Source organism: Pecten maximus, chromosome 8, assembly GCF_902652985.1.
Source record: "Pecten maximus chromosome 8, xPecMax1.1, whole genome shotgun sequence".
Lineage (NCBI taxonomy): Eukaryota > Metazoa > Mollusca > Bivalvia > Pectinida > Pectinidae > Pecten > Pecten maximus.
This window is the reverse complement of record NC_047022.1, coordinates 25,861,940-25,883,399: the sequence shown is the minus strand read 5'-3', so window position 1 is coordinate 25,883,399 and position 21,460 is coordinate 25,861,940. Positions and strand designations below refer to the sequence as shown.

General features: G+C 35.4%; 1 protein-coding gene across 3 annotated transcripts; it reads left to right on the top strand.

The window, feature by feature from the left end:
* The first annotated feature begins 496 nt into the window (after positions 1-496).
* Positions 497-18,936, top strand: LOC117333368 (histone-lysine N-methyltransferase set1-like). Of its 3 annotated transcripts, XM_033892635.1 has the most exons (8): positions 497-559; positions 1,660-1,709; positions 2,079-2,192; positions 7,287-7,388; positions 8,198-8,328; positions 10,114-10,143; positions 11,207-12,140; positions 18,552-18,936. In XM_033892635.1, the coding sequence occupies exons 4-8, from the start codon at positions 7,376-7,378 to the stop codon at positions 18,704-18,706; spliced, it is 1,263 nt and encodes a 420-aa protein (XP_033748526.1). In that variant the 5' UTR covers positions 497-559; positions 1,660-1,709; positions 2,079-2,192; positions 7,287-7,375; the 3' UTR covers positions 18,707-18,936. The 3 variants fall into 3 exon arrangements, with proteins under 3 accessions (XP_033748526.1, XP_033748524.1, XP_033748527.1); XM_033892633.1 differs by lacking the exon at positions 1,660-1,709 and having other exon boundaries at positions 509-559; XM_033892636.1 differs by lacking the exons at positions 497-559; positions 1,660-1,709; positions 2,079-2,192; positions 7,287-7,388; positions 8,198-8,328 and having other exon boundaries at positions 10,124-10,176.
* The last annotated feature ends 2,524 nt before the right edge of the window (positions 18,937-21,460 follow it).

Here is a 21,460-nt window from a genome sequence, read left to right as displayed (position 1 = left end):
ATTTGTAAGAATCCACCATGCGGATTCATAGATACCCCTTTGAATCTAAATTTGAAAAATTATAAACACTGTCAGTGTTGATGTCCTTTTGAAGTAACATTTTTACCGGCGATCAACCGTTCGTGAGCTTTTTCCCGCTAGACCTCCACCTTCTGCTTTTTGGATTTCCGAGTTGTCCAAACAACAAAGTGAAACTATTTGACGATCCAGCTAACAGTTTATAAAAAAACTCTCATAGATTTTATTAAGATTTTTAATTTCATTAGACAGTAGGTTTGTGATAGATTATCCTGAAGGAGTAGCAATTAAGTGACAAGGAGAACGAACATTTTGACATTCCGCCGAAAGGATTTGAAAAGTTTGAGAAATCCTATCTAAGTTATCTTAAACAGCAAAGTAGTCCATTAGCGACCCTGTTCATTTTTTTCTGGAACACGTGTTCATTAAGTATTTGGCGGGAAACAATATAGCCGTCAATTGTTACGTCGATTTTACGTCATATCCGGCTCAAGAACCATGATCGAGAAGTTGAAGTTTTCTTAGAGAGGTCACTAAAAAGGTATAAATAATTATTTGAAATATATACATAATGTATTATAGATTATTGACAAAGAGTTGACCCTATGGAACAGTTGTATCGTTAAAATTTAATGGAGTATAAAGATATATGTTATCAAGTGATTGATTTGTTATCAAGCCAAATTTCGCCAACAACGCCGTCAAATAACAATAACACTTAGGATACACCCTTTATATTTTAGCAGCATATTGTTGAATGGAAATTATCGTGAGTAGAATTAGCCATGTGATGTAACCAAAGTAAAATTATGAATTTTCTTTTTTTTTTTAAAGAATAGGTTCCAAGTGAAATTAGCCACTGTTGGGCTCAATCGATATTTTCTTGCGGTTTTTCAAAATAATCCACAGATAGGAAAGCGAGAATTCCGATTTAACCACTATTTTGTCATATTTCAAAGTCTTTCTGACTAATATGGTATTGCACGAAAAACTCTTACAAGTAATAATCTTATGACCGATATCTCGATATTACACTAGAACAGAAGAGTTGTTTCCCTTTGGACAACGTGCTACAGGCTGAGACACCGAGTTTGGGGACAGGATTTTCTATGAAAAAAAAAAAAAACAATCTTTAAAATGTGTCCACATCCTGCAGAATATATGTGTGGAATAAGTAATGAACCGCTGAAAAACGTCCGTCTCGTAATGGTAAGATGCATTTATGCGGTGTTGGTGAGGGGGATCGCTTTTTACGAGTAGGTGGGTTGGGTGGGTGTTGCCTTAGAAAGGATTTTTAAGACTGTTAAATATTTCTTTTATATTCATTTTTTTCCTTGTTATATCAATAACTAGTTAACTTGTATGCCACAGGACATTAGACTGTATACAGATTCCAGTTTACAATGTTGAAGTTACGTAAATGGAATCGCTATAGGAATGAAAAATTCGAGATCAGATTGTGCTTAATTAGTCACAAATTCTTAAAGCAAACATATTTATTACAAAAATGAACATTCGAGGGACAAAATAGCAATTTGACAGTGGAGTGTTGCATGACGTGGTTTATTAATTATCTTTTTTTTTCTTTCTTTCATTTAAATTAATTACACTAATGATTACAATTTAACCTTTAATTTCCAGGTTATTCCATTCCCTTAATTTCCAGGTAATTCCAGTTCCTTAATTTCCAGGTAATTACATTCCCTTAATTTCCAGGTTATTCCATTCCCTTAATTTCCAGGTAATTACATTCCCTTAATTTCCAGGTATTTCTGTCCCTTAATTCCATTCCCTTAATTTCCAGGTAATTCGATTCCCTTAATTTCCAGGTATTTCCATTCCCTTAATTCCAAGTATTACCAGTCCTCTAATTTCAGATTAAGTTTTTTTCAGTCCCTTCATTTTCAGATATTTCCAGTCCATAAATATCTAAGTATTTTCAGTAACTTTAATGTCCAAGTATTTCCAGTCCCTTCATTTTAAGATATTTCCAGTCCCTAAATGTCGAAGTATTTTCAATCCTAAAATTGGCCAAGTATTTCCACTCCCTTAATTTCCAGATATTTCCAGTTCCTTACGTCCAGATTAAGATGAAAGTGCCATCTCTTCAAGTGACATTCTGTTTTCTGGCAATGTGTTTAGTCGAAGAGGCACGTTGCAAGGCAATAACCAAGGTACGTAGCATACATTTAACATTTTCTAGATAATTTGATAAGAAATACATGCCTGCGCGTGACGCGTTATTGATCAATCGTATATATTACAGTCTATTATTTCTGTTCGCAGTAGATATAAATATCAAAAATATTTAAATCAAACAAAACTTTAATCGCTATCATTACAATAAAGTGTAGTGATGTAGGGGCTGTAACCAATATTACAATAAAGTGTAGTAATGTAGGGGCTGTAACCAATATCATTACAATAAAGTGTAGTAATGTAGGGACTGTAACCAATATCATTACAATAAAGTGAAGTAATGAAGGGACTGTAACCAATATCATTACAATAAAGTGTAGTAATGAAGGGACTGTAACCAATATCATTACAATAAAGTGTAGTAATGTAGGGACTGTAACCAATATCATTACAATAAAGTGTAGTAATGAAGGGACTGTAACCAATATCATTACAATAAAGTGTAGTAATGTAGGGGCTGTAACCAATATCATTACAATAAAGTGTAGTAATGTAGAGGCTGTAACCAATATCATTACAATAAAGTGTAGTAATGTAGGGGCTGTCACCAATATCATTACAACAAAGTGTAGTAATGTAGGGGCTGTAACCAATATCATTACAATAAAGTGTAGTAATGTAGGGGCTGTAACCAATATCATTACAATAAAGTGTAGTAATGTAGCGGTTGTAACCAATATCATTACAATTAAGTGTAGTAATGAAGAGGATGTCACCAATATCATTACAATAAAGTGTAGTAATGTAGGGGCTGTAACCAACATCATTACAATAAAGTGTAGTAATGTAGGGACTGTAACCAATATCATTACAATAAAGTGTAGTAATGAAGGGACTGTAACCAATATCATTACAATAAAGTGTAGTAATGTAGGGGCTGTAACCAATATCATTACAATAAAGTGTAGTAATGTAGAGGCTGTAACCAATATCATTACAATAAAGTGTAGTAATGTAGGGGCTGTAACCAATATCATTACAATAAAGTGTAGTAATGTAGGGGCTGTAACCAATATCATTACAATAAAGTGTAGTAATGTAGGGGCTGTAACCAATATCATTACAATAAAGTGTAGTAATGTAGCGGTTGTAACCAATATCATTACAATAAAGTGTAGTAATGTAGGGACTGTAACCAATATCATTACAATAAAGTGTAGTAATGTAGGGGCTGTAACCAATATCATTACAATAAAGTGTAGTAATGTAAGGGCTGTAACCAATATCATTACAATAAAGTGTAGTAATGTAGGGACTGTGACCAATATCATTACAATAAAGTGTAGTAATGTAGGGGCTGTAACCAATATCATTACAATAAAGTGTAGCAATGTAGGGGCTGTAACCAATATCATTACAATAAAGTGTAGCAATGTAAGGGCTGTAACCAATATCATTACAATAAAGTGTAGTAGTGTAGGGGCTGTCACCAATATCATTACAATACAGTGTAGTAATGAAGGGGCTGTAACCAATATCATTACAATACAGTGTAGTAATGTAGGGACTGTAACCAATATCATTACAATAAAGTGTAGTAATGTAGGGGCTGTAACCAATATCATTACAATAAAGTGTAGTAATGTAGGGACTGTAACCAATATCATTACAATAAAGTGTAGTAATGTAGGGGCTGTAACCAATATCATTACAATAAAGTGTAGTAATGTAGGGACTGTAACCAATATTACAATAAAGTGTAGTAATGTAGGGGCTGTAACCAATATCGTTACAATAAAGTGTAGTAGTGTTGGGGCTGTAACCAATATCATTACAATACAGTGTAGTAATGAAGGGACTGTAACCAATATCATTACAATAAAGTGTAGTAATGTAGGGGCTGTAACCAATATCATTACAATAAAGAGAAGTAGTGTAGGGGCTGTAACCAATATCATTACAATAAAGTGTAGTAGTGTTTGGGCTGTAACCAATATCATTACAATAAAGTGTAGTAATGTAGGGGCTGTCACCAATATCATTACAATAAAGTGTAGTAGTGTAGGGACTGTAACCAATATCATTACAATAACGTGTAGTAATGTAGGGACTGTAACCAATATCATTACAATAAAGTGTAGTAATGTAGAGGCTGTCACCAATATCATTACAATAAAGTGTAGTAATGAAGGGACTGTAACCAATATCATTACAATAAAGTGTAGTAATGTAGGGGCTGTAACCAATATCATTACAATAAAGTGTAGTAATGTAGAGGCTGTAACCAATATCATTACAATAAAGTGTAGTAATGTAGGGGCTGTAACCAATATCATTACAATAAAGTGTAGTAATGTAGGGGCTGTAACCAATATCATTACAATAAAGTGTAGTAATGGTGGGGGCTGTAACCAATATCATTACAATAAAGTGTAGTAATGTAGCGGTTGTAACCAATATCATTACAATAAAGTGTAGTAATGTAGGGGCTGTAACCAATATCATTACAATAAAGTGTAGTAATGTAGGGGCTGTAACCAATATCATTACAATAAAGTGTAGTAATGTAAGGGCTGTAACCAATATCATTACAATAAAGTGTAGTAATGTAGGGACTGTGACCAATATCATTACAATAAAGTGTAGTAATGTAGGGGCTGTAACCAATATCATTACAATAAAGTGTAGCAATGTAGGGGCTGTAACCAATATCATTATAATAAAGTGTAGCAATGTAAGGGCTGTAACCAATATCATTACAATAAAGTGTAGTAGTGTAGGGGCTGTCACCAATATCATTACAATACAGTGTAGTAATGAAGGGGCTGTAACCAATATCATTACAATACAGTGTAGTAATGTAGGGACTGTAACCAATATCATTACAATAAAGTGTAGTAATGTAGGGGCTGTAACCAATATCATTACAATAAAGTGTAGTAATGTAGGGACTGTAACCAATATCATTACAATAAAGTGTAGTAATGTAGGGACTGTAACCAATATCATTACAATAAAGTGTAGTAATGTAGGGGCTGTAACCAATATCATTACAATAAAGTGTAGTAATGTAGGGACTGTAACCAATATTACAATAAAGTGTAGTAATGTAGGGGCTGTAACCAATATCGTTACAATAAAGTGTAGTAGTGTTGGGGCTGTAACCAATATCATTACAATACAGTGTAGTAATGAAGGGACTGTAACCAATATCATTACAATAAAGTGTAGTAATGTAGGGGCTGTAACCAATATCATTACAATAAAGAGAAGTAGTGTAGGGGCTGTAACCAATATCATTACAATAAAGTGTAGTAGTGTTTGGGCTGTAACCAATATCATTACAATAAAGTGTAGTAATGTAGGGGCTGTAACCAATATCATTACAATAAAGAGAAGTAGTGTAGGGGCTGTAACCAATATCATTACAATAAAGTGTAGTAGTGTTGGGGCTGTAACCAATATCATTACAATAAAGTGTAGTAATGTAGGGGCTGTCACCAATATCATTACAATAAAGTGTAGTAGTGTAGGGACTGTAACCAATATCATTACAATAACGTGTAGTAATGTAGGGACTGTAACCAATATCATTACAATAAAGTGTAGTAATGTAGGGACTGTAACCAATATCATTACAATACAGTGTAGTAGTGTTGGGGCTGTAACCAATATCATTACAATAAAGTGTAGTAGTGTAGGGACTGTAACCAATATCATTACAATAAAGAGAAGCAGTGTAGGGCAACCATACATTTCCACGAAATACAGTCCTCTATCGGATGTTAAATTACATGCCAAGAACGGATAGATGATGCATTCGTAATAAACAAACTTGTCCCATGTGATACAGTATGGCACTGAGTATGGTTAAAGGTCGAAATATAAATCAGTATGAACACGTGATTGATCCTGGACAAAGTTTTCGTTGAGGTAGGTCAAATGTCAAAATTTTGGTCAGTGACACAAGACACAACACGTCACCTAGGTGAGTCCATGCCCCAAGTACGAGGTGCCAACGATTAGTAGTGTAGGAGATAGAGCCCGGACAATTTTTGTCTTTAATGTAGGTCAAAAGTCCAAATATAGGTCACGATCTACGGCACCCAATCGCCTAGCCAGAAATACCCACAGTTTATACCTGCGCCACATCGGCGTTCTTAAAAAGAACGTTTCAATGGCGCAGCGATGGTCGGCCCGATACCCTGACATGATCATTGTGGAAATCGTCTATTAGATGATATGAATACCTCGATCGCAATGTATTTACATACATGGATACGAATTGTACATATATTATAAATATTTCTCTCGGTACAACTACGACAGGAAATTCAAATCTATATCTTCGGATCACCAACACATAGTGTTTATATATTTTTATAGTCCGCCTGAAGAAGCCTGAGATGGCAGAAAAGCCTTGCGGCAAAGTCTTGGTTTTTTGTTATTCTTTTATACATTCACCTTCACAAGGAGAGATTTCTTTTTCTTATATACATATATACATTTTTGTATATCAAAACAGAATTTCTTGACAATACCGAAAAATTAAATGTGGTTTTAAAGTTAGTAATCAAATCACAATGTTTAACCGTTTTCTTTACAGCGTTTGCGTAAGATCGATCTTTACCACACTAAACCCTGGTTTGAATTTAGTTAGGCCATGTTCGTGGTCATGTAGGCAACTTTCGGAAAGTATCAGTTTCATTTATAGTATTGCTTTATTGACACGAATGAATAGTCGATAGGATTGGACATTCAGAAAGAAATAGTCTTATAGGAGTTACATTGCTGGGTGAAGACAATTTGCACGAGTTATAGATCTTGGCTCACTATCATTTGTAATATTCCGCGGCCCGTGTCTTATCCGAAATGATTCATATTTCACTAATCTTACGCATCGATAAATAAATGAATTATTAAAAACAATGATTCCACATTGTTAGTATTGGCACAATTGTTTACATTTCTATGACGACAAAAAAAAAAAAAAAAACTGACAGTATATAACATAGTACATTTGTAGATCTATTTACCTATATACGTTGTATATATACATATGTATACATGTGACAACAAACAACAATACATCATGTATAAAATATTTTTCCCAATTCTTTTTTAAATAGCGACCAAACAACAAAGTTCCACTCGAGAAAACTCAGTCACGTGAGGTTGACGTCATACAGTCAAAACCAAAAATTTATCTACGCCAAAAATGGATAAGAAAGGTACTATACTTGCTCAAAAAGATCAATATGATGTCCTGTATAGTGAAATTACTGTACACATACTGCCCTGTCACTAATTGAAGAGATGGGATTAACATGCTGTCCTTTAGGAACAACCGAGATCTCTGCTCTCTTCCCATTTTTCTTTTCAGTGGTCTTCCGGTTAGCATATTGCCATCATAACGCATCCTCAAGGGAGCGCCATAACGTTTCGGTGAAATCACCATTTAGTACAAATAAGTGAATAAGTGAACATCCGCTTTTATATTTTGACATCTTTTAATGTCCATTTTGATTTTCTAGATGCCCACGCTTTTGTTCCCTATCATCAATAAAAGTCCTGCAGTCATTATTCGTCTATTATGAACATCGAATTCAAAGATGCCATGGACTTGCATTGTGTGTCTTTTAGTCAGTCATTTGAGATAACGGAATGGTAGCTATATTAAACTCTGTCGCTGTTTTTAAGTCGTTGCATTTCTGCGATCTTTTTCATGGATTAGAGGGCCAAACACCACATGCAAATTTATTCTTCCTTGATTTTTTCTCTCCTCGTAAATATTTATAATGTTTGGCATCATCGACCTTAAGATAGAATTACTCTTTCGTTCAGAAGTCAATATTTTATTTCCCCAATAATTCCTCCTCCCGAATTGATGCGTGAAAATTCTATATCTATAATCTACATGTATATCAAAATAAAGTGATTTTAGTATTTACGTATGACCAAAAGCTTTTTGTACAAACACTGTGTAATCCTAAATTTTGTATCGCTTTGTAGTTCGACAACTTAAACTTTATTTTATCAGAGCCTAGTGGACACGAAATGGACGTCGATGACAGAAGGGATATGTTGATTCACGACCCGAAGGAGTTACAAGAGACCCGTGAACCTTGTGGAAAAGGTGGCGTGGCCTGTCGACGTCGCAAGAAACGCCAGGTAAACCTTTGTGAAGTAATTTATTGATATTTCAAATAGTATGTTCATTTTGCTTCTATCTTTTCTGGATTCCCTCAAATTGTTTTTAGACTGTTTCATTATGATTAAAGTATCCGGCCTTATGATACTCCACTGAATATGTACATATTCGACATTGATACACAGGTATTGACGACATGCAAACAAAACCAGTGATTCTTACTCAAAATCGATAAAACAAGGACGAAATACGAATAAGTTAAATATATATTTACATGAAGTACAATGATAATAATACTAGATACTCCGGAAGGATAAGCGTCTTCTGCTCCATCGACGATAACCGCCATACAAATAAAGGTAAAGCATCCTGAAAACCAAGGTGGTGACAAGGGAACCAAACAAGCATACAAATGAGTAAAGAGTACGTCCAACTTCATATCGAATAAGGAAACATGACATTTCCAAATGAGACCAGGGTGTCGAACATAAAACCTACCCATGCTCTTCATCAACGACATCATGTCTCGAAACTATATGTTGCTAGTGTTAAAGAATTACCTTCTGTATCCAATTTTTCGAAGAATTGTAACCATTGTTTCTCTTTCTAGAACCATCGTCATAGCAACAAAATAACATACATATTTTTTTGTATTCTATTCGTTCTCTAATTCTACACTTTGTCATTACTGGTATAGTTTCTTCCGCCAAGCAACTTGTGTCTTCCGTTTTCTTTCTTGTCAAATCAAGATATAATCAATCTCCAGATTATATTAATCTTGCCTTCTTGACCGCGAGTCAATATTTCACTCTTAATGACTAGAAAATTCTCTCACAACTGCTGTCAGTTCGTTACAAAAGCTACTCCGTTATCAGATGAATAACACGTCTGGCCACTCTTACGTCACAGAGAAATGGTCATTATATACATATTCAAGTCATACAAAACAAGAAAAACCAAAAGAAAAAATATAATACTTTTTTGAGAGTTTAAGTCCTTTATTATCGGATGATGGGGACACTTAAATTTCCGCATCACTAATATATCGTTACTTGACAGTATGGCATTACGAGCAGGGCGTATAAAGAACCGAGTATAGAAGAACTCGAGAACATGCATTGCTATATATTTACATTTGGTGTGGCAATGCCCTTATATATTACTAGTAAATCCCTACCAAAAGCAGCTTCATCTATGAGAGTATAACTGAAGTTGCCCTGAGGGCGTATGAATATCTCACTTCATATTTTTTTATTTTTGCGATTCATTAATAGAACGTAAATATAAGCGATAAACTGCCTAGATGCGGCAGACCTACTGGTATAACTGCCACATGTGTCACAGACAAACAATCATGGTGCGCTAGCAAGGACTGAAGACAATCGCACGAATATCATACAACTTGACGGAAGAATTAAACGTCAATAACATGTTTACAGCAAGGAATGCATTACACGCAGGTAGATACGGGGATCACCTGCGATATATTATCGATCACTGTACAGTGACAAGTGTTGTGGTATGTTTGTGTCTGGTCCCTGTGGAAATCAGGCAAACTGAACTCACATGACACTAATCAATACCCTTTAGTGGGAGTCTTACATTTACAGGGGCGGATTGATCCATACAATTTACCTACAAATAGATCATATTAAAGGAAATACTATCATAATTAAGGTATTAAGTGTGTGTTTAGTGTTTGTTATATATGTTATCAGTTTTATATACAACAGAATGTGTACCATCTTATACACTGTATAGTTTACCACATTTAATCAAACTTATGATATTCGATATCATTTTAGATTGGATCGAGTCAACTTCAAAATGGAAAGGTGAGTTCTGAAGGATAGGTACCATATGCAATGGTAAGTGAACCTGTTCGTACACTATCTATAACACTTCCTTCTTTGTAAATGGATCTTGTGTGAGAGCAGTCGCCATGTTGTTAAAGTTGGAAAGTATACATACATATACATGTACATATTTCCTATAAAATGGCGTACATCTGTTTGACACATGATCTAGTTGTACAGGTATTGACCAGTTTGCACGCACTTACTCGGATATACTTGTGAGGTGAATTAACGATTCATTCCGTGCAAATGTCTTCGTCGCCTATAGAAGATTAGAAGATGAAATTTAGTTTAAATTTGTGTGTTTTTTCTCCATTATTCATCATCAAATCTCACTGCGCAGGTGCTTTTTTAGCGACGGAGTGAAAGGAAATTAAATCTGATGTCCATATCAAATTAAAACTTGTGCATTGCACCCCACAAGGTCATAGACAAAACAATACACCCCATAAGTCGATCTTATCCGTATCACCGTGCAATGCAACCACATGTATAATAATATGTCATGTTGACATCACTTAAACTATTGATAACTGACGAGTCAATTTATAGACAAGAGAACGTTTTTTTATCAATTTGATAGAGAACATAAATAAACTATGTATACTGTACGTACTATATTAATGCACATTGATCTTAGCACGTGGACTTACATAATACCTAAAAATACTGTAATCATTCCATGTACACGTGTAAATTCGGTTCGAGGATGTGTCACTTAGTACTAAGTAGTTTAACATTACCAATATTTTCAAAAATAGATGTATCTTATTCCTGATTTATAATTTTATTGGGTTCGTAGGTAAAACAAAACCGTATGACTGTCTGTATTATTGATGATAGGGTCAATGTTACCACGCAGAAATGTAACAGTGACCCAACTGGTTAAGTCCTTACCAGAGGTACATGCAGATATATCAATTGTCTTAGCTGGAACGTACATTTTGTTGATAACTAAATAAAAACAAATGTCTTGCGATGGGTGTTCTATCCTAATAAATGTTACAATACATAATCAAACGACTTTGGTATTATTTTGCAGTTTTCAAAGCTGCTAGATAGCCAGCGAAGATCAAGGCATGGAATAAACCGAGTGTATGATCTTCGATCAGTGGACAATGTCAGCATGGAAACGTCGACGCCCTCCCGTTCCGTGTTCGAAGATGACGACGACGATGAGGATGATAATGAAGATGGACACTTGCTCATACTAAGACAGCGACGTGAATCTGATGTTACATCTGATGATTCTGATAAAATTTCTATGTCAGGTGGTATCGACGATGAGAAACTGTCATATTCTGAACGCCCGGAATTATACATGCATAGGGGAGGCGGTATTGGTTTTCGAAATAAAAGAGCCGTTTTGTCTGATTCATCATTTACTGACGACCTTGAAACTGACAGCGATGAAGACGACGATGATGAGTTTTCAATATCCTCTGATGATACAGGTTTATCACTTTTGAAAAACAGAGTAAAGAGAGAAACAGATACTTCTAGTTTTGATACATTTGAGGAAGAAAATGATGAAATATTCGACGATGTTGTTGATAACGATGACAGCGACAATGTTAGAAGCAGCATCGTGCATAAGGCGGATGGTAAACGTCAACAGAGGAGTGTGCCAGGCGATAGTGCTGTACTAGAATCTGTCAATCAGGACAAAACAGAAGGTGGGAAAAGAATTACAAACACTTCACAATCAGTAAAGAAAGAACAACCTTTAATTGACAACAGTTACAACACTGACGCTCATACCACACAGATGATCTCGCAGAGTGTTCCAGACATACAGGGCAGACACTCTGGCGACAGTAGTTCGAGTAATGCAAAAAACAGCGGACCGGAAACAGAGAGCGATGCTGAGTTGTCTGACATTCCGTTTGATGCTCAGACTGGAGTGGTTTTGGACAGAGTGCCACGTGACAGTCCGGATATGATAGCTTACGAAGAAGAAGCTGACCCTAACTCTGGTGAGAACCACTTATTATAGATTGAAGGGAAGGAATTGTTACAGAGGCTGGGAATTTCTATTCCGTCACGGAATTCTCTAGTCAATATATCTGATTAAAAATGATAACTAGAAATAACTCTTGTTAAAAATTACAGAACAAATGTGTTTGTATAAAGTATTCAGTTATCTACTACCTGTAAAGAAACGAATACGAGTCTTCTACGGCACCAATTATAGCATACCGTAACTGACGTGTATTTCCCATGATACCAGGGTTAAACATATACATTGTAGCCAATTACGTATACCCTTTAAATCTTTAAATACTTACTTGCCCTCGGATGGCCAATTAGACGCTAACCATGATAAATTTTTTAATACCTGAATTAATTACATTTCCAATATTACATCTTTGGAATATATATATATTGATTCGAACCATGGTTCGAGTTAAGGGTCTTTTTTGTATGTTTGTTAAATTGCGGACACATATTTGTTTCGCGTTTCTTATTATGGATACTAACATTATTGATCCATAAAATAAAATATTATCACCCAAATCAACGAAACTGGGGAGAGATAAAAACATGGACTTTCGTCTGTGTTCACACAGGATAAGGTATTTGTATCATCAATATTGGACTAGCTATCATAATCATATTTGATTTAAGTTGCAGATACTGATTTTGACGTCAGTGACCTAGTTTTAAAAAAACCCAGAGAACAGACAAACTAACGGAACCGTAATTCAAAAATCTAAAATCAATAAACGTGGGCAAATATATAGATTGATCTTAACGTAGAAGGAGAACAAGACCAGGTACTCCGAAGGTTAAGCTGACAACGGAGCTATTCTACATATCAACAAGTATCGAGCACGTCTTTTTCTTATCGTACAATTTCCGAATGAGAGCATGGGTCAGCCATCAGGTTAGGTTTTGTCCGTACGTCTAAGTTAGGACTGCTTAATGGTGTCGCTCTCTTTGGATATCATCCTTAGCAACAATTATGTTCTATTGACTTCTGTACACTTTATTTATAAAGTTGTCGGAATGATTCTGAAGGGATAAAGTAAAAGTATTCCGAGGTGTCTGTCATTCCAGATCCTCTTATCCTAACTTGTTTTCTGGGCAGTAGAACGTTATGATCACTGATGTATATTTTTGCTGCATGGTTTCAAAATGTTGACTTCGCCAAGCATTTATAATTATAAATAGACTGCTGATTTTCATTTAAGGGGGCGTTGGTTTAATTGCAAAAAGATGCTGTAATAAAACAAATCGATGTCAGTAAATTAAAAAAAAAAAAAAAATCAGCGTAAAAACTGCACTTTTAATTACGAATTTATACCCAACATTATGTAGGCCCAGTCAAACTGTAAGATTGTTTAAGTGATTACGTCTATATGCATGTCCACGTCCTACAAAACCAAGACTGTTACATATATATATTTCATGGTTAATTAGAAAAGCTAAATTTATTTTTATTTTTATTTTCATTTCTTTAAAAACATAAAGCCTACCTACAACAACTGATTCGCAAAAGTCTCCATCCACATTTTGATTTACACCAGATATATTGCTTAGATGATTAAAATTTGAAATTATGTCGAGTGCAATTTACATAATTTAAAGAAAAAGAAAGAAATTAATCCTGTTAAATAGAATGAAATAGATAAAATACATAAATCCTGAATTCAGTCGATAGTTTTCACTCAAGATGTTCATACCTGACTTGGTTCTGTATAATTGTTAAAGAGCCGGGATAACCTTGAAAGTCGGGTGAACTTGGCATACGACATACCGATTTCTTTCAGTGACACTGTAATCGCTAAACCCTTATTGGGGTGCGTGATGGTTGGCACGCAGTATCACAAATGTTTATTTTGGTATCTGAAGCTACCGATAACATCTCAGATAATTAAAATGCACTTTGAACCATTTCCTGACTCGACCTATTTGTGTAGATAAAACGTGCCTGATTAAAAGCATATGGATATAGTGGTTACATTTTTTCTTTACTGGTCATCATCACAATTGTTTATTCCTGGTTTCAATGAAGTGCCTATGAATTGAATAAAGACAAACATTTAAAATATAACGGAGGATTATACATTTAAGTAGTGTCACACCTTTAAAAATCAAACAAAATATACATTCACGACATTAAACATGTTTAGGATTTGCTTTCATTTGCACTTGGTTATTTTGAACATTTTGTTGATAAAGATGTGTGTTTGGAAAATGAAATGTCCGTTATTTATTGTTATGAATAATATCTTAATGATCTACAGTGTTTTCTTTTCATAAAAATAAAATAAGATATATATCAAAATTTATTAGTTAAGCCCCAGTATGTATTACTTTTGATAAAGAAGTTATAATTTTCAGTTGTTGTGCAATAGTCCAGATTATTACATAAGAACGTTTGTGTAACACACTTCATTGAGTATATAGACTGCCTGTAAGGAATACAAGGTTGATTTGAACACCAGGGAAACTCGTTATTATAGTATCCAGTTCTATAGACTCAATGATAGCTTCTCTTTTACAGTATTTCTAAATGCCATGCTAAGTAACGGGTGTTTGTTTTCGATTTACTGTTGAATTTGATGAACCCTACAGACACGTCTACATTCTTTATAATTGTATTGCTAAATAATATCTGATTTCCTTATGTAAATTGTATATCAACGTTCATAATAATGTTCATAAGAGTACCTTGTGGTTTCGTTGTCATTTATCCCACTTTCATTATATGTACTTTACCATTCCTCACTATTTGACCTTATATTTTGTGATACTGTTGTGGATTAATTTCGTTATTCTGTTCTTTTTGGTGTAAACTGTTTTTCGTGAACTCAATAAGAATAGAAAGGACGTACTACATATATGTGATGTTTATACAAAAACAACGGAGAATATCGACATTAAACTTGTAATTCTGACTCAAAATCGGCGGAAGAAGTGCGAAATATGAACAAAACATCCACATTTGCATTGAGACACAATAAAAAAGGAACAAGGAAAATGATACTAGCTGTTCTGGAGAGAGCAAGTATTTTCTGCTTCATCGATGACACCCGTCCCACAAATCAAGGTCAAATCCGGGTGAAAAAAGCTTCATTTAGTTTACATCAATTGCGAAACAAGCCATACAAACGTTTACTTATATTAATCACTCTTGTGATTAACATTTTACATGAAGTACATCTTGCCTGACATGATGAATCTTTTAACCAGAGTGTCAATATAAACAAACATTTTAATTGCACCGCCATGTTGGCTTTCTCTTCCAATTATGTAGTGGTAACGGTTCAATTAGAGAAAATAAAAAAAAAAGATGGAATGATCTTGTGTTCTAGATTTACAATGAGTCTTATAAAAAAAACTTATTCAATGTTCTAATAACGTTCGCAGACATTCTACGTTTTTATTTCATAACTGGAAGAGAAAGCCAATATGGCGGTGCAAGTCAAAATAATAGGTTACTGCTTGTTGATTTCAAACCGATTTCCTCACCACAGACACTGTAGTAGTATCTCTGTAAGGTAGTTATAGTAGTTTCCAGTACAGGAACAGAATACGTTTCTGTAAACTGGAATCTATTACTTTTCTATAATTTGAGTTCAAAGTTCATTTCTAGTTATGGTTCCCTTATAGTTATATACATAAAAGGTCCATTCATCTAATCTATTTTGAAAGTGTTTATAATCTTTGCAGTTGCAACATCTTCCGGAAGATATTTTTACATTTCTAATGGCGAAGGTATTGCTTCTCATCAGCGCTGTCCTTGATTGATGCGGAAATACCATCTTTGAGTTCCCTCGACCTCTGTGCCGTTTTTCCACGTCTTTCCATAGTTTTATGAAACCGCAGGATTGTTTGTCATAAATGACGCTTAACAATTTGAAGAGTTCGATCATATCTCCTCTGACCCGTCTGTACTATATTGTTCATTGTTGAAGTTTCAATTCCTAAGCCTTTCTGTATATGATAAGTCGCCCAATCCCAATCAACAAATATATTTTCATGGAAATGTGTAGTTTAATTTCTTTTGTTGAAAGCCTTTTGTTTACTTAAAGAATCATACGTCTACCGATATTGTTATATCGATTATAGTGTAGTCTTTGTTGCCTTCTATACAAAATTCTTGTGATCTCATATTAAGTGATCTCATTTTTGGTTTCACTTCGGTTATTCGAACTATCTCTGTTTCTTTTCGTTTTTTTTAAAGTTGATCTGTATTTGTGTAGGCACATTTTAAAGTTCCGAATGTAATATTCGTTTCTTTATCTGGTAACATTTTTTTCTTCTCTATTCTTTGATCCTTATTTTCATAACCTTTCTTGCCCTCGGTTTTAGGAATGTTCCCCGATTGATTTTGGTCTCTCTTTTGTTTGCCTTTTTGCCAGAGCTTTTCCTCCAATTTTCTTTCCTCCTTTGTCAAATCATCATGATCTCCATGCATGTTTTCGATATTACTGAATAATGACATTTTGGTGTTCACACTCCTAAATACCACCAACATGGGTCTGATTTCTTCCTGAGCGGTTTTCTCCTGTGATATATCTTCGAGTCTCGTGACTTTTGAGATGTCCTTTTCTTCGCTCCTCGAGTTGCATTTGCCCAGAACATTGACAAAATGCTTCATATCGTGAGTGAATCTGGTTTCTTTTGAGGTCGTATTACACTCCTTAATCTCATGTATCACGATGTTCCGGTCCCTTGATTTCCATTCATTAATTCCTGACATAATGTATAAGCTTGGGCGGTGAAGATGAGACCGATTGTGAAGACATTTTGTTTGTTCTTTTACTTCAGTGCTTATTTCGTGGACCATATCTTCGGTGCATTTTGAAATGATGGATTTCTCCAGTGCCGATATCCTGTCCTCATACTCCTTCATAATGACCCGACATCTCTCTTCAATTTTTATGTCTGTAACTATACTTTTCTGCACTTTATACCAAACCACAAAAATCCGATTCCTGCATAACTTTATATTCCCTCCGCATTTAATGCAGTAATATTAGCGACATCCCTGATTATCTTATTACAATCCTAGCGTTTGCACTGACAATGCTGTAGTTATTCTTCCTCGTTACTTTATAAGTGGTCCAAGTTGATCGTAAAGATGCTGGAGCTTGGCGATACGCGTGACATGTTCGATTTTGACCCGGAAGGTCTCCCTCGACCTTTTAGAGGTGCGTTACTAGGGACGCCGCCATTGTTATTGTTGCCGGCAACATGAACAGGAAGCTATCCTTCGAGATAAGCTCGGTTTTGTGTATTGAACGTCACCACAGGCATGAAATCTGCGTAATTGCTCTTGATAATCAGCGACCGAGTTCGCATTTCACCAGACAGGCATGTCTTCCTTAGCATAATCGACCTACTTTTTCGAAGAATTCATAACGTTCTCAATATCTATTTCAATGCTTTGTGCTAACACTCCTACGTTGATTTTAAGTGGGATTTGCGACCCGTAATATATTGAAAAAATACTATCTTAAAAAATCGTGTCCGGATTTCTCTAACGGGAAGTTACTATCCTCGATACTAATATTCACACACATTATACAATTATTGCCCTTGTTCCGGGTTGACATGAATATTTGACCACCCGAGAGGTGTCATGTCACCCGAGGGCGTAGCCCGAGGGTGACATGACACCTCAAGGGTGGGCAAATATTCATGTCAACTCGGAACAAGGGCAGTAATTGTTTTATTATACCGAAAAAAACATAAGTGAATTAATTTTGGTATCAATAAGTTTATTTATTACTATCAACAGTTTTTAAGAAAAGTTTTTAAGAGTTACCCCATCGTCTTTCTGGACCCGGCATAAAATTCTCCCAGTTGAACTTTCAATGTATGGACGTCGAAGTTTTCACAATCCTTTGGTCTAGGCCTACCTGTTGCAGATAGGAAATGTCTAAAGGAATCCACGGCCACATTGATGACCCTTTTGGTGTTTTTAGAATCCTTTTCTTGCAATAATTTCGCCAATTCCTCCTCTGTTGGCAGACGATAGCGTCCGCCGGCAGCCATTGTTGTTGTCAAGCAGAATACTCGGAACTTCTCTGATTCGACTACTTTTGAAGACGTTACGGAAGAGAGTTCCGAGTTGGGGCTCACGAGAGGGTGACATAACGATTTTGGAGGGCTCACGAGAGGGTGACATAACGAATGTTTTTAATCACGTGACATGGTTTTCACTAATCAGAAGCTGTGATACAAGTCTGAGGTATAATAAATATCTATATGGACCGTGAGTTGAGAATTCATGGCAATGCCCTGTGCTCCAACTCGAGCCTCCCCAATCACATCTCCCTCTCCTAATCACGCTGTCCGGACACTATGGGTATGCCTATTCAACATATACACCTATTGATATATACATGGATACGCTCTTGGTTTGATTTCAGGCTACATGGAGTGGGAGGCTTGGGATCCTTGTAGTGTGACGTGTGGAGTAGGACGATCCACGAGGAGGCGAGTCTGTATAAACCCTGCCCATTGCAAGGGCGGAGATGTCGAAATCGAAGCATGCGTACTCAATGAAAAGTCTGAATGCTCATGATTGAATGAAATACCCATTGACGATTTTTCTAAAAGAATGTTATCAGCGTCTATGGATACGGATCCGAGATAAATTTCAATTATAGGAATTATCTGCAGTAAACTATCAAAGTGTGTGTTCAAAAAGATTTTACTGACTTTTATTTAAAGATATAATATTCTGTGAAAAAGCTATATACAAAATGTATTGTGTTCTTTTGAAATAAAGCATTTTACAACTGATCTTTAAAATGAGCGCCTTGTTCCTGTAACATTGGGTTACCCCTTAGATTCGATACCTCTCCTTATATGATCCTGGCTGCTCATGTCTCCTACACAAGCGCCCTCAAAGGACTATGGCTGTTGATGTATCCCTAGACAAACTGACTGTTTATAGGACGTCAAACCACCACAACGCAACAATTGTAGTCGTAGTAAAATGTGGCTAATTCCCATATACTCATAGCAGCCAGCATATCAGATTACTTTCTGAATTTAGGCGCACGCATGCACATAATGCACAACTCAGTTAATGGTAAACAGACATTGCAGAAAACATTGAGTGTACTTTATCAACACCGAACAATGGCCTCATAAGAATAAGGTACCGACACATTTACAGGTACTCGTCTGCACAAGAGAAAATATATGACATTGCAATCTAGAAATACATTGATTGAAATCACAGAAGCAAACCTGTAACAAGTACTATCAATTTCTCCAGTTCATTAATTTCAACGTTTAAAAAAATGTCGAGATATGAGAGTAATTTTCTTTCGTCGAATTCAGCCAAACTACATGTAGCATGTAAGATATTACCTATGTCACAAAGAATGTCACCGCGTGATGGATTTTCATTTCACGTCACTACAGCAGATCTAGATTTGGCAAGGGATCGTACTAAAGAAGACCTTTTGATATACAGAACCCGTCGTCAATTAATTCAGATCATTGATATACATTCTACCCAGAAATGTACATTGTATGTATTGAACAATAACCATGACATGCCGCTCAAAGGGATTATATTGTTGAGTGACACTAATAGAGATGCCCGGATCGTTAATACTTGAGAATGAACAAGTGAGACCATCATACATCTCATCTGCTTTTTGGTCTTTTTACACACGAATTAAAACAAAAACATGTACAAGTTATGTTAACGAGAAAGGCATCAGGCGACGTGATGGACAGCATGGTTAATAGTTAGTGGACACTCATAAAGTAAGGACACACAGCTATATATACACCATGACACACATGTTGTTAGAAGGGATTTTGTTTTGGTTTGTTTTTGTTTAACGTCCTGTTAACAGCCAGGGTCATTTAATGACGTGCCAGGTTTTGGAGGTGGAGGAAAGCCGGAGTACCCGGAGAAAAACCACCGGCCTACAGTCAGTACCTGGCAACGGCCCCACATAGGTTTCGAACTCGCAACCCAGAGGTGGAGGGCTAGTGATAAAGTTTCGGGACACCTTAACCACTCGGCCACTGCGGCCCCAGGCACTTGGCAGACACGAGACACTAAAATTGTAATTTCATGACTAAATTCTTATTTCAGGACCAGATTCTTATTTAAGGACCATGTATATGTAGTTGATGTGATAAATGTGAATTGATGAAATTCATCTCAGATTTAAAGATGCCACAGCGCCAATAAATTGTATTTAATAATTATGTTCGATTTTGAATAGTAATAGTTTTTAGTATGTTTTTATAAACCAGCCATATTTATATGAGAAGAAATTCTTTGGTGCTCGACTCTATAGTTTGTGTTGACTTTTTGTGGGGTATACAAAGTAGACGATCTAGACTGTACGTAGGTACATGTCGACTTGTTGATAATGTACGTGTGCACATCGTGGAGTAACTGACTACGATATTGTGAGATCACGGCTTACAGATGATTAAAACAATACAGACGATTATTTCTATTTGACTTTATGATGAGGGCGGACTATAACTCTGAATAACAAAATAAACACAATTGACTGGCTTTCTCTCTTCATTAGTCTTAATGTTAATGATTTTAACCAATATCTCACTGAAACTATACTTCAAACAGCAAATAACTTCATACCTAGGAAAACTATACTTGTGCGACCAAGAGACAAAAACTAGATGACCAACTCAATTAGGCTTGAAATGAGAAAAAGAAATAGGAAACATACAAAAGCTAAAACGTCCAATAACCCCCAGCATTGGCATGAATATAGGCAGGCTAGGAATTATGTTATCGATCTTATTCGCAAAGCTAAACTTAATTACTTTGAAAATTTACAATCCTCTCTTGCTAACAAATCACTACCCCCAAATAAATGGTGGAAAATAGCTCGAACTGTCACTGGCATCAATAATAAAGACATAAAAATTACATCCTCTCTCAACCGCTGACCAAACTGTTCACCATCCAACTCAGAAAGCAGAAATACTAAATGATTACTTCACTTCCATTGCTACATCTTCTGTAACTCTACCTAACACTAATACTTTTGAAAATGATAATCTTCAACCACAATCTACACGTGATAATATGATCAATTAAGTATACTTAATGAAAATAAACCATCTGGTCCTAATGGAATCTTACCCAAAGTTGTAAAAACTCTGAAATCAAGCCTAGCCTTACCATTATATTTACGTATTAATAAAAACCTACAGGAAAGAATAATACCTGACAATTGGAAATGTCTAATGTTAATGCTATTTATAAGGGTAATGGCTCTCAGAATTAGTATGGTTTAGGAACTATTTAAAAGATAGAAAGCAAAGAGTC

Excerpts from the sequence above, each read along its gene's own strand:
- LOC117333368 (XM_033892635.1), top strand. Across the intron at positions 10,144-11,206 it reads GTCAACTTCAAAATGGAAAG|TTTTCAAAGCTGCTAGATAG; the intron begins GTGAGTTCTGAA and ends ATTATTTTGCAG. Across the intron at positions 12,141-18,551 it reads AGAAGCTGACCCTAACTCTG|GCTACATGGAGTGGGAGGCT; the intron begins GTGAGAACCACT and ends GTTTGATTTCAG.